This window comes from Diadema setosum, chromosome 5 (assembly GCF_964275005.1).
Source record: "Diadema setosum chromosome 5, eeDiaSeto1, whole genome shotgun sequence".
Taxonomy (NCBI): Eukaryota; Metazoa; Echinodermata; class Echinoidea; order Diadematoida; family Diadematidae; genus Diadema; species Diadema setosum.
Window position 1 is genome coordinate 40,418,137 of NC_092689.1, and position 13,078 is coordinate 40,431,214.

At 36.2% G+C, this 13,078-nt stretch overlaps 2 protein-coding genes across 2 annotated transcripts in view; both read left to right on the forward strand.

The window, feature by feature from the left end:
• The window catches only part of LOC140228707 (G1/S-specific cyclin-D2-like), a 29,620-nt gene extending 25,033 nt beyond the window's left edge, over window positions 1–4,587 (forward strand). Inside the window, exon 5 of the mRNA XM_072308982.1 lies at window positions 300–4,587. Within this exon, the coding sequence (XP_072165083.1) occupies window positions 300–506 (207 nt within the window). The 3' untranslated portion in view covers window positions 507–4,587. The remainder of the gene's footprint in view (window positions 1–299) is intronic.
• The window catches only part of LOC140228916 (uncharacterized), a 67,175-nt gene continuing 55,008 nt past the window's right edge, over window positions 912–13,078 (forward strand). The window contains exon 1 of the mRNA XM_072309184.1: window positions 912–993. Within this exon, the coding sequence (XP_072165285.1) occupies window positions 912–993 (82 nt within the window). The remainder of the gene's footprint in view (window positions 994–13,078) is intronic.

A 13,078-nucleotide genomic window follows, 5' to 3' on the forward strand; every position in this document is an offset into this window, starting at 1 on the left:
GGACGATGCATACATACTTGACCCAATGCTGACCTCAATTCAGTTCCTAGGCATACCTGCACGCACGTCAGTGGTCTGCTTAAAGGCATGCAGTGTGTGCAGTATTTCAACCTGACCCAAGTTGTGTCAATGATTTTGATATTCTTTACATGCTTCTCTCATATGCGAGAAACATGGTGCTTAAAAGCAGCAGAAGATGCTTATGATGCAATATATGTCACATTTGTGAAAGAAAGCTTTTAAAAATCTGCACCATTTTATTTTCAACATATTCTTGTCTTCTTGTCTTTTCCTCACAGGACTACCTCATATTGTGGCGTGACCGTATGGAGGCACTACTAAATAAGAACCTGGGCCCAGCAGCTCCCAAGGATGTGGACCATTCTGCTGTGACGAAGACGCACACTGTGGAGGGGGAGGCAGAGAAACCAAGCACCCCAACGGGAGTGGACGAGGTGGAGATTGTGACCAGCTCCATGGCACAGCACCACAGCCCCCTCTGTTGACGGCCGGAGTGATAGCGTGTGCCAAGAAGGCAGTTTGTCCCAAACAAACTGAGATCACAGAACATGGCAGAAGCCTCCGCATCCAAGCAACATCTGTGGCAAGCACCCAGGGAGATGCCCGGCGGTGGGATGTTTTCACCGCAGCATTTCACTTCTCATCATCCAGACAACTTCGGAGAAGACGGGGGAAAGAAGTTTCTAAGATCAGTCAGTGGCAGGCCCTTGAGGAAAGCACTGCGGCATGGGAACAGTGTCTTTGGCGAGATAGCTCATGACGATCCCTACGCTATCAGAAACATGATCTTGTCATAGGAAACGGGTACCATTGCTCCAGAAAAGTGAGCAAAAGAGGGAGGGGCCAATGTCTCGTCACCTGCATGTAGCCACACCCAAATTATCTGCAAGATGGCTGCATTCCGTCAGTCCTTTCACACCCTCTCCCCCACTGAGAGTGAGGTGGATGCAGTCTGTGACTACATTCAGCACAGTACTAATCACAAGTCTTTTTGATCTCTCAAACCTTTCTGATATCGCAAGAATCCACCCAGCAATCACCCAGAGGCCGTCATGTAGTCGACAAACCATCTGGCCCCTTCCTCACAGAGGAGAGTAATTATAATAGTGGCAGCTGAGACATATATTTCTTATAACTACTCTCAAGAATATTTGTACACAGGTGGATGCAATAAACCTACCAGAAGTCTGTGCTCCATTGTCAACATATCTTTTGAGTGAAATTGATAATATACGCTACTTTCAATGCAATTAGGAGATGAAGAAAGAGTTGGAAAGATAGATTTGCAGGCGTCCGCCTGCAGACATTGGCTCACCAATGTGCCTTGACTGTTCCATGGTTTTAAAAAGTGGTTTACTAAGGAACTGTAATGTGATAATGATGATGAGAATGCTGATTGATGTGTAATTGTGGTAGTTGTGGCAGTAGAATAGCACATCGTACATGTTACTGTTGTTGAATTTTCTTTCTTATCCATTGAAATTCGTAACAACGGTAATCAGATGCTGTTTGAATGGAGGAATGTGGAGATGTCTGGATGAAACTGTTTGTGTAAATGGATTGGATAGTTGATGATGGAGCATAAACTCTCAAAATGTCTGTGATCACTACACCTGTTCAACTTGGCAACGCAAGTACTCCTGACAGACTGTCGGTGAGGTGCTCTCTATCTCTCTTATTAAGAAAAAAAAAAAGAAAAAATGTGGTGGAATGTTGTATGCAGCCGCTGAAGTCTGAAAATTGGTGTATTCCCTTTGGAAACTAATTGACTTAGCTTTTAGTGGAAACCTCGTTTGCCTCATTTTTCTTTTTTTTTTCTAGAAAATGTATTTTATTTTTTGCAAGTCAGATCTAGGATTTTTAAATTTACTATTAAGAAAGGAAGCTGAAGTTAATATTTGTATGCATGCTTGTATGAGTGAAAGGAAATTGGTTTCATGAGTAATGGTGATATTGAGTAATAATGCACTTGTCAGAAATCTTGCTATTTTTTCTATTTTTTTCTACTACATCTCTTTAGATGTGGATGGTATGTCCCTTCATTTTGATATGAAAAGTAAAATTGCAATAACTTTTTCTTCCATGAAGCATTTCTGTTCACTGTAACAATGTGAAGGAGCATGCCAATGTTAAAGTTTTGACTGCATTGAATTTTTAAGATGTACCAATGTGCCATACTGTCATGACACTTGTTGGGTTTGTTGTTCTTTTTTTTTTACCTTGTGAAATCTTGATTATGAAGATCTTTCTGAAGGGTATAAGAGTGTCACCTCACAGATTTTTATTCCGTTATTATTATTATTATTATTTTAATATGTGTGTGTGCCAGCGCTTCAATCATTCCACACCATAAAGGGGAGCAGTCCCCATTCGCCTTCCAGTCCAGTACGCCAACACAATATCATTCCAAGTATGGTCGCTTTCAATTCCCAATGACATATGAATTAGACTTGACACAAGTAGAATGTGTTTTGTCTTGTGTTTGTTCCAAGAGGAATGAGCAAGATCCATGTTCTGTTGTGGTACACCCACCCCCTTCTTTGTCAACGGGAAGAGGAATACTATGGATGAGTATTTTGTAGTAGGTATGTAGAATAACAAAGCGTAATCGCTTTACCACTGTGCCTTAAAAGTTAAACAGCAATAATGGAGGTTATATTCCTTGTTTTCTGTAAGGAAGTTACTCCATGCTTTTGTATGCAAATAAGTGCCCAAAGATATAGTCATGCAACTGTATTAGGTCATGTGTTCTCCATTTGTTCTCTTCTTTTTTGTACGTGATGAAATTTTATGATCTGTAGCTGGATTGAGGTGTAATTAACTCAGAACCTGAACAATGCAGTACTTGTAATGTAAGAATTATCTTGAGCATCAATTGCATTTAACTTCCATTTGAAATAGACATATCATGAGTACTAGATAATGGATTTTGTGGTGTTTTGCAAAGTATTATGCTATTTGGTGTGTTTATAAATTCTTGCAGGCTTTTATAACTCAGTTTTGAACATTTCCATTTGTATGTGAGAACAACAGATCATTCAAACTTAGTTGTTACGACTCTTCTTTGTAAATCAAATTTCTCAAAATTAAGAAAAAAGCACAAAAATAATAGTTTAGTGACACTGAAGATGGTGATAGTCAAGGCATAGTTGAGTATAAGAGTTTTATTTTTAAACTAAAATCCTGTGTGCGAGATTGAGTGTGAGTGACAGAAACATATACCCTATTAAAGTTTTGCAGTGGCCTATGTTAGATTCTGTTAAAGTCTTTGTTCTTTTTTTCCCCTTTATCAAACAAAAAAAAAAAATCAAAATAGGAACTACCACTTATGAAAAATGACCTTGGCTGTGTTGTGAGTTTTGTTTTGTCCTCTAGAAAGTATTGTTCATGAGGGATTTTGTGTGTCTTACATGTATCAAAATTTATTCTATCTTGTCTGCTATGGCTCTGAATATAGTTCCTCAGGCAGTTTTGTGAGGGGTTGTCGAAAGAAACAGTAAAGAGAAAGGAGATATATTGTGACGAATTGAGTAGTACTTAAAATATATATTGCACACACACACACAAATACAAGGTAGCCATAAGATGTAATGGTGTGTTGTGAAACATGGAATGTTAATTTGTTATGATGTCCCGATTTTATCCTGTACGTCTTGTAATTGTTTAATTATGCATTCCATCTATATTGAATGTTTATAATTTTCTAACATGACTATAACACTCAAAATGCTAAAAGCAGAAATGGATCCCATTTTAAATTCCTTTAAGTTATTTTTATATGTGTTATTTTTTCACCAGAATTTTGTTAAGTACCGGTGGTTCAGTTGTAATTGTACTACATGTATGAATAGTAGGACCAATTGAATGGATGCTTTCGAAACAATTTAATCACAAAATTGACTGTGTTCTATATGCATGGGTACTATCAGCTATCTACTTTCTCTTACATGTGAGTCTAAAATACTCTTATATCTTATTTCACTTTTCTTTTGTCTCATCACCTCACTCTCCTTTTATCTTTTCTCTTACATTATTGAATTAGGTGGAATTCACCAGAACTTTTTCTTTCCTACCAAAATAATTTTGGTTGGAAGATTATTTTGATCAAATTTTTGTCTTTTAAGTTTTTGTTCTTTTCCCGTCTCTTTTATTTTTCTCTTCAATTTTTTTTTCTTCCTTTTTTTTTTCGCTGAATTTAACCATCCTATCATTTTTTTTTTTTTTTTGTTCGTTTGATGATACTGGAGTGCAGTTTTTCTTTTTGTGAAATGTCTTCAGAGAGACTAAGACAGAGTCGAAATGAGTTTACATCCAAGAGAAAACAATTCTGTATGTATGGTTGCCATGATACTTTATGTGCAGAATGTTAAATCTGCGAGAAAGTTTTTATGTTTCATTTGTCCTTCTATGTCTTTTATTATCATGGCAACCATAACATCTTAACTGGATTGAAAATTTCAGGATGTGATGGTATTGGAAACAAATGTGTGCAGAGTTTTTATATTAATATGTGGTTATTACTTGTGAGGCCTTTTGAGTGAGAATTAAAATAAAAGAAAAAAAAAACAAATATGCAGATTGACTTATGATTTGTTATTAAGCATTGTGACACTGAAAGTAATGATGGGATGAATATGTAAAAATTATTCGCTTCATTCGTTACGATAATTATGATGATGATGTTTGGTAGTGTTGCTTGGTGTGAGTTTGATGGTGATGGCCTTAAAGGCATTTTACACAACATTTTTTCCAGAGGTTTTTTTTTTTTTTATAATCTGAGCTAAGGAAATTTTAGACAGCTTCGTCTGTGAGATTTCGTCATTCTAAATTGCAAGTAGACAGATTATTTTCACAAAGGAAAATGCCCCCTAAATAAACATGAAGAAAGAAAACGCTCAGTGTACTAGTACGGTCATGTAGTTTGAAAACAGAACAAAGCAGTATAGACAGCATCATACAATGTGAGAACACACATAATATGTGTATGTGTATGTTATATATATGTATATATATATGTGTGTGTGTGTGTGTATGTGTGTGTGTTGTGTGTGTTCACAACAGTAATGATTAAAAAACTCCATGAAAGACGAATTTTTGCCCATAGGGTTTTGTCAAGTGAATGGCAAGCTGTATTTTGAAGATAGTATGAATCAAAATAAAAGATGCTGTTATTCATATATATTTATATTATATATACAGTATAAATATATATATATATATGTATATATATATATATATATATATATGTGTGTGTGTGTGTGTGTGTGTGTGTGTGTGTATATATGTCTGTAATGTCTGAACAATACAAAAACAGTAGGCTTACACACAAAATGATAGATAGTGAGAAACACGCAGGTACACACACATTAAATTACTTCTTGATTAATCTATTTGTATACAATATGTATTGTTTATACATCTTTCTATGCAGTGTATAATATACACTTAGATTAATGATTTATTATATAAATGATGCACAGGACAGAGTGGATCGGTGAGAAATGGATGCACGAGTTTAATTTTGGAACTGTTTAAATCCACGAGTGCAGCGAGTGGGTTTTAGACCATTCCAAAGTTAAACGAGAGCATCCAATTCTCACTGATCCACGAAATAGGCCTGTGCATCATTTGTGTTATAAAATGGGGCCGTTTATTCATGAAATACAACCATTTTCCCCATCATGCGTCCGGTACACCTACAACACTGTACAAGACTTGAGCCATGCGTTCGGTTTTTACCGGACGCAAGGGCATGCGTTCGAATTTTACCGGACGTTTGGCTCAGTGTGGATCAGTAAAATCAGTAAAAATCAATGCATGACAATTGACCTACTAGTATCAGATTGCAGAGATTCTAAAGCCCATTTCATAATCATAGTTTTATACACTGCTCGGGTTAGGGTGACTTTATCGAAATCTCTGTCATACCATTTATGTCTTCATTTGCTTCGGTACCTAGAAAAACAACAGTCATCCCGACAGGTTAGCAATAGCATTTTGAGCAGTAAGTGCTTTTTGAACATACAGTGTACATTTTTTTTTTATTGTACACACAACTTTCAAATTTCGTCAAAGTGGTAAAAGTGTTATTTTGTGAAAGAGCATGGAACGGCACAATCATTTTGTCCGATATCTATCATTTTTTGTCCCTTTCGTAGCAGAAGTTCTTTTTGCATATAGCATCATGGATTTGATTCAAACAGAAGTAGACTCATTCCAATACGATGCGCGTACGAAACAGTTTCTTGACATGAACCGAGGATTGACTCAAACATGAAATTAGGAAGTAGAATCGAAACTCAACAGGCATGATCATTTCTTAACGACGAATTGAATGAGAGCTCCATCAGACAGCCTTTTTGCCATTTCCCTTTTTTCTTAATATGATAAAGCATTAGAAATGGGGTTATTCAAATGCTATTACACATGGATTTTAGACCGTCACTATGATGCCTTTGTCATTTTTTTAATTGTCATCGCTACATATCCACTTCAAGCATTTTCGCGATGTGCGCCAACACTTATCACTATTATTATCGTCTTCTCGCTGACATGACTAGATAGAGACAGCCATACCAGGTTTTGTGTTGTCCGGATGTCTTCAAACAGAAGGAGATAAATCAACTTGTTACTGTTCTCTGTCCTCTTGTACTGTGAATATTGTAACTACATGATTTTTATGTACATTTCCACTAAAAATGTCAGCAATCATTTCAAACCCAGGAATGATTCTATTTCTGTTAGGTCACGAGACTTCTCTCTCTCCCGTTCTTTCTCATTGCCTGCGGCGTTTCTCACCGACAAAACTATAGTTGCGGCATGCCTGAAGTATAGAGAGCAAGAGGAATTCCGTAGTGGGAGGTGTATTCGCGAGGAAGTGCGGAGTACGCGAAGCGCATCGATGCGCAGCGTGTCAGAACGCCGCTGCGCATCGACATTCAGCGATTCACACAGGCGACAATAGCGACTGTTATCGTTTTCCTTTTCTCCTTCTTTACGGCAAACAGGAGCATGGTGGTTGCCCCTTTGATATATCGGCGACGGAATGTTTGATCACGATTAAAGGTAAATTGGGCATATAAAAGTATAGTCTACAGAATTTCATGTAAGCTCTCGCCAGGAGACATCAGTGAAACAATTAATAGCTGGTGATAATAATACAGATCCCACACAGGTACATTACACAAGGGGTTAGGATCGGTCACTTCCATATTCAAATCGACTAAAGACCTACACCCCTGCCTCTCCCGCAAATCAGCAATCGTAATCACCTCTTACAATGACAAAAAAAGAATAGCCCCTATTTCCTAAATAAGGTCGTTTTCTTGCCCACGTTTTGAGACTACTTAAGTCTGAACTTGATATCATTTTCATTAATATCTTCGCTTGCACAGAAGCCGTTGAGTCACGATGATGAGAAAGTATAAATGACATTCTACTCCACTCTTTCAAGACTGGGAAGCAGTTTGATACATTATTCATTTTCTTCATTTTAAAATGAAGTCATAAACAGTCTTGCAAACTGTTCCCACCGTCTCTCATGGCCTAATAAAGACTTGTACACGCATGGATCCCCTTACGACAACACCCACCCTCTACCCCACCCCAACCCCTCAAACACACAACCTGTATAAAAAAAATGTATGGAAACACCTTGGTCAATGTGTTCTGCTTGTTACACATTATCGCACCATAATGTGAGGGAATAATTTCCACTCGGATGCAGGCTGAGTTATGAATACAGCAAACTGTAACAAAAAAGATTGGTAGAAGTTTTTGTTATACAAGATTGGACAAAATGGAATCAGAGTTTGATCCCTGAAGCGAAAATGGCGTCATAATCTCGTCTAATTTGCTCTGTATTGTGACTACTGTCAGTTTCAAGAACATTGAGCTATGAAATCTTGAAATTCAATTACTGCCTTATTCTATGTCTGATGTTAAAAACTGCCATTGGTCTTTAGGTTTTTTTTTTCTCTCATAATTAAACTTTTACGTCAACGTGGACGTACCGTAATATATATATATATATATATATATATATATATATATATATATATATATACATATATATTATACATATGTAACTTATATATAGGTATATATATATATAATTACATATATATATCTTATATATATATATAAGATATATATATATATATATATATATATAATTATATATATATATACCTATATATAAGTTATATACATAATTATATAGATACCTATATATATTAGTTACATATGTATTTTATATATATATATATATATATATATATATATATATATATATATATATATAGTATATGAAATAATTATATTTATATATAACTTATATATGGGTATATATATAATTATATATTATATATATCATATGGCCATTTTACATCTTCATCATTCTTTATCGCTTTTCTGAGACAACATAAAAACTTTGAAATCTGAACAGCAGGTTGCACGACGTAAAGAGGGGGACCTGATTTTCAGATGATCGTCCATCACTGACGTTCATACCAGCATGACATGATTGTGTATGTATGGGAGGAGAAGATAGATCATAATGGATAAGACTTTGAAAAGCAAATAATGGGAATAGCTCACAGTGACTATAATGAGTCCTAATAATATTGAGCTACAGATGTGAAAACCAGATAGTAACTCAAATGCAATCTCCTCATGGTGTTATTTTGAGATTTTATCGATTAGTGCATGTGGGATTATCCATATCGAGATCAGTAAAGGAGTTTTCTTCGCTCCAGATATCTTGTGTGAAGTTGTTGACAATGGGAACCAAACCATACCCATTAGGGGCGGAGTCATACTTCTCATGATAAAGACGGCATGAGGAAAGGGGCAGGGTTAAGTGTAATCTGCCGATGATCAGACAATAACTGCGCTTTTTATTGGACGAACTTAAGTACAGACACAGTGAACTGCAAATCGTTACCGACTCGTTGCCTGGATGATAATGACAACGCAGGTATACATTGTTTGAAGTGGCATTCATGTGACGTATATGGCTTCTTTCTCTAGCATCAAACGTTAGACTAAAACTTAAGTTATAGATACAACTTTGCGAAGGACCACAGTCGTTCGCTATGAATTTGACTTCTCACACAGATGCCATGAGATAGAAAAAAAAAAAAAAACCAGAGAAATGCGGCTGAATCTAATCTGACTAATATCATCTTACACAACAACGTTATTTACCAAAGTAATTATTTTTCATTATGAGAATTATTGCTTCCATAAAAACATCTAACGATGATGTTCATTTCATGAAGGACTATATTCTATCTGTTATACTTATAGGGACCTGGTCAACAGATCTCAAACGGTATGATAAAGAGCTTCTGTCTGTTTCGGCATTAGTTATTGTAGTCCTGTCTTTTTATACAGGTTTTATTTTGCATGACTGTTTTCATGACGATTGTTATACAAATTTAACGCTGCCCCCGTGCGGATGATCTTTGTTGGGCATTGTGTAACGATGATTGTTTATTTGCACTGATCTCGTTCAATGGACAGAATGTTATGAGCAATTCATTGAGTAAATATTTGATATCGAAAGTCAAAATTTGAAAGTCAGTTATGTTTTCCCCACATTACCAGGTAAATGTTCTTTGGCACATTATAGCCATTGTTCGAACTTTAAATAGTGTTTAAAGGATGATGATTATCTTTGATTTGTGTGTATAAGCACCGGAAGGGAAAGCGAGCTTTGAGCATAAACAACAAATTCTTTCTGAAAAGCGGCATGAATAGACATTGGTACATGCGTTTCATGTGGGTAGTCATGAGGATAGTATCCAGACATTCAACAAGCACAATGATACGCCTGATGGTAAAAACTAAACACCATCCAACGTTTTCCAAATTCATAATAAAAAGAGGAGAAACGCATTAATACGGAATGACGACACAAGCACTACTCTGGCTCCTTTATTGTTCGTTGTTTCAGTTTTCGGTATAGTCAATTTCATACTTCTCATAGTATATCAATATTACATCAAGAATATTAGTACAAATTCTTGTATCTTGTCAATAATAAACAAACAAAAGGATATACATGATGATATCCTGTATAGTAATTATAATGATATCGGGGCCCTGTTTCATAAAGCTGTAAAGTTAACAAGCGACTGGTGATCAGTTCTTGTGCTGAATTATTGAAATTCTGTTAAGTATAGCACATCAAACTGATCACCAGTCGCTCGTAAGTTGTTCGTAATTTTACGAACAGCTTTATGAAACAGGGCCCAGGTTGTACAAAGAGAAGTATGAGATATGAGTTGTTATTGTCATGTACATGTCCACAAAATTTTGAGCCCGTTTCCAAAATTCCTCTCATTAGGCGTATCAAACCCCTCTCCGGACTTCAATCTCCATATAAATGCTTTAAAATTTCTCAAAGAAACATGTTGTCAGTCGTTGGGTCAGAGTGGAACACTGAAAATCGCAGCCCCACATGCTGCACAAAGCAAAATCCATCGCAGATCCCGATGAAGGGATATTAATATGGTCACGCTTCATTCCACAGACAGGCTGCAGCAGTTTCGTGATCTGCAGGAGAACGAGTGGGGGATCTGATTTACTATGGGGAGTATATTGGTGTCGGAGACGCTGAAACACGTGTAATTTCAATATTATTCAATTGCGGCTGTGCTACCACGAGAGTTATCTCAAAGAGTGATAGTCTTTGCTCATAAGACACAAGAAAATAGAAGACAACTGAGAAAGATGAGAAAAGTTATCCCGATTTATTTACCTATATTAAGAGATAGTACAAAGTTTGATCGATCATTCAACAGCATCTCGGCTGCTTCGTTAGAATTGTCGTTTGTGTAATACTTAATAATCGATATCATCAATAATCTAATGTTATGGATATTCTTGTCAGGTAATTACCGATAAACTTGGAGGGTTGGAAAGACAGTTTTCGTCACCATCTCTCGGCGAAGATGATTATTCCATATAATATTTGGACGACTATTACATGAATTATTATAAGATGACGTCAGGAGTATACATGATTATATGCCTGTATGTTTCCAACAGGCACCATGCAGTTTCGAAAATTTACTGATGTTCGTTTGCAAAGTTTTATTAACAAATCAAAAAGAACCAACAAAAGAATTTGTTCTACAAATACACATCGACGAAATATTTGTTCCACAAATACATATCGCCAGAACAGCCTCATTTAATCTTCCTCGTCCAATTCCTGAAAGAAAACCGAGGACAAAATATAAAGTATCTGTGGATTTCTATTATATTGAGACTTTCTTCATCTGAGTCTAGCGAGCTGACGAATAAATCGCCCTACACCATGTGCAACCTTCGCAGTTGTTTCGATAGTGACACTTGAGTAAAGACTAGACAAAATTGTCTGCTATGACGCCACAGAATCTATTGATTAAGGGGGAAGAGAGACAAGAGAGTGTCGGAGTAAAGGAACAAATAGTCGCTGAATGGGCTCACGGTCCAGGGGATGAGCGCGTTTGATGATCTGTGAAAAAGGTTTATAAAAAAGGTGCTTTATTGAATATGTAGCATTTTTACCATTTCTGTGGAGAGATCAATGAGTTTAAAAGGATCACAAACTCGGCATGAGATCGTCTCCCAAGGTGTAAAGTTATTGGTATATATGCCACTGGCGTCCCTTCAGGGAATATCGACCCCCAATAGAGGAATACTGGTCTTTACAATGAAATCGTCAAGGAAAGGTGTCATTGAGGGGAATAAGTGAACAACCTGTATTTGTTAAGGTATAATCATCAGAGTTCGTATGATCCTCAGCTTTTTCATCCTATTAATTCCCTGACTTTGACGTCACGTATTTTACCCCCATCTCTGTCACAAATCTCTTTATTTTCACGGAGACCAACAGAAAGAAAGACGGATAAACAGATGGAGAGAAATATTTGACTCTGAGTGATAGCTGGCTATAACAATGATTAATATGCTTAATAGATAGATAGATAGATAGATAGAAAGGCAGCTATGATAGAAAGTAATTATCTTTAGTGAGATAATTTTTGATTGTTAATTACGACATTAAAATAAGAAAGAAATTAAATTTAAAGTATATACCAGACAGATATTGGAATAATGGATTAACAATTTGAGATCTAAGAAATGAAAAGAGAGTGTGAATAAGGTTTTCAGTAAGCAAAAGCCCACATCACCATCCACACACACACATAAACACACATATACACACAAAATATATACGTTATATATTTATATTCAATTATTGTTATAAGTGCAGTTCCCCTGCAAGCATAACAGCTAAAATGTCCACACTCGATTTTGCTGTCACTTTTGTAACTACATTGTTACGGCGCAATATTGTACTGTGGCATGGTTTCTAAAACGAGTGTATATCAATATTTTGAATGTGTCCATCAGTGCCTTGTGCTCAATTATCCAAACACAATTATGATATGCCTATAAATGGCCCTCGTATCCGTAAACATTTCGAAAATTTTACTTTTCTTTTGCACATTATATAGTTACAGTGTTTACACTCAAAATCTATACACAAAGCTCAAGAGCTTCTCCCTCACAGGTCAACCCAAGCCACTCGTGTATACACCTGTATCACAGGACAATGAAACGGAAAAAAAAATAATATGACTTATAATTACTGATCATTCTTTGTCACGTTTTGTTTCATTTTGACTTTCCCTGCTTTGTTTGGTTTGTTCTCATTCACTGACAGTACCTTCTGCTCCAATGGCTAGAATCGCTTTGCTAGCATACACTATACCTATTACACCGTTTTGCATATTCCTTGAGCTCGTATCCACCTATGTTGAAGTAGTTGAAGGTACATAAAGTGAATGTTTTCTTTGAACATGTGCGATAACGCATGAGGAGAGGTGGTGGTCCCACGTCACTGTTCTTCCCCGAATTATGACTGCAACGTAAGCAAGTATATTTCCATTCGTGAAACCAATACCCATCAATATGTAAACCCACAATGAAATATCATCTTACAATAACGTTATCAAAATCATTATTTTAAGATATCATGCAGTATGCGCTTGTACAACAA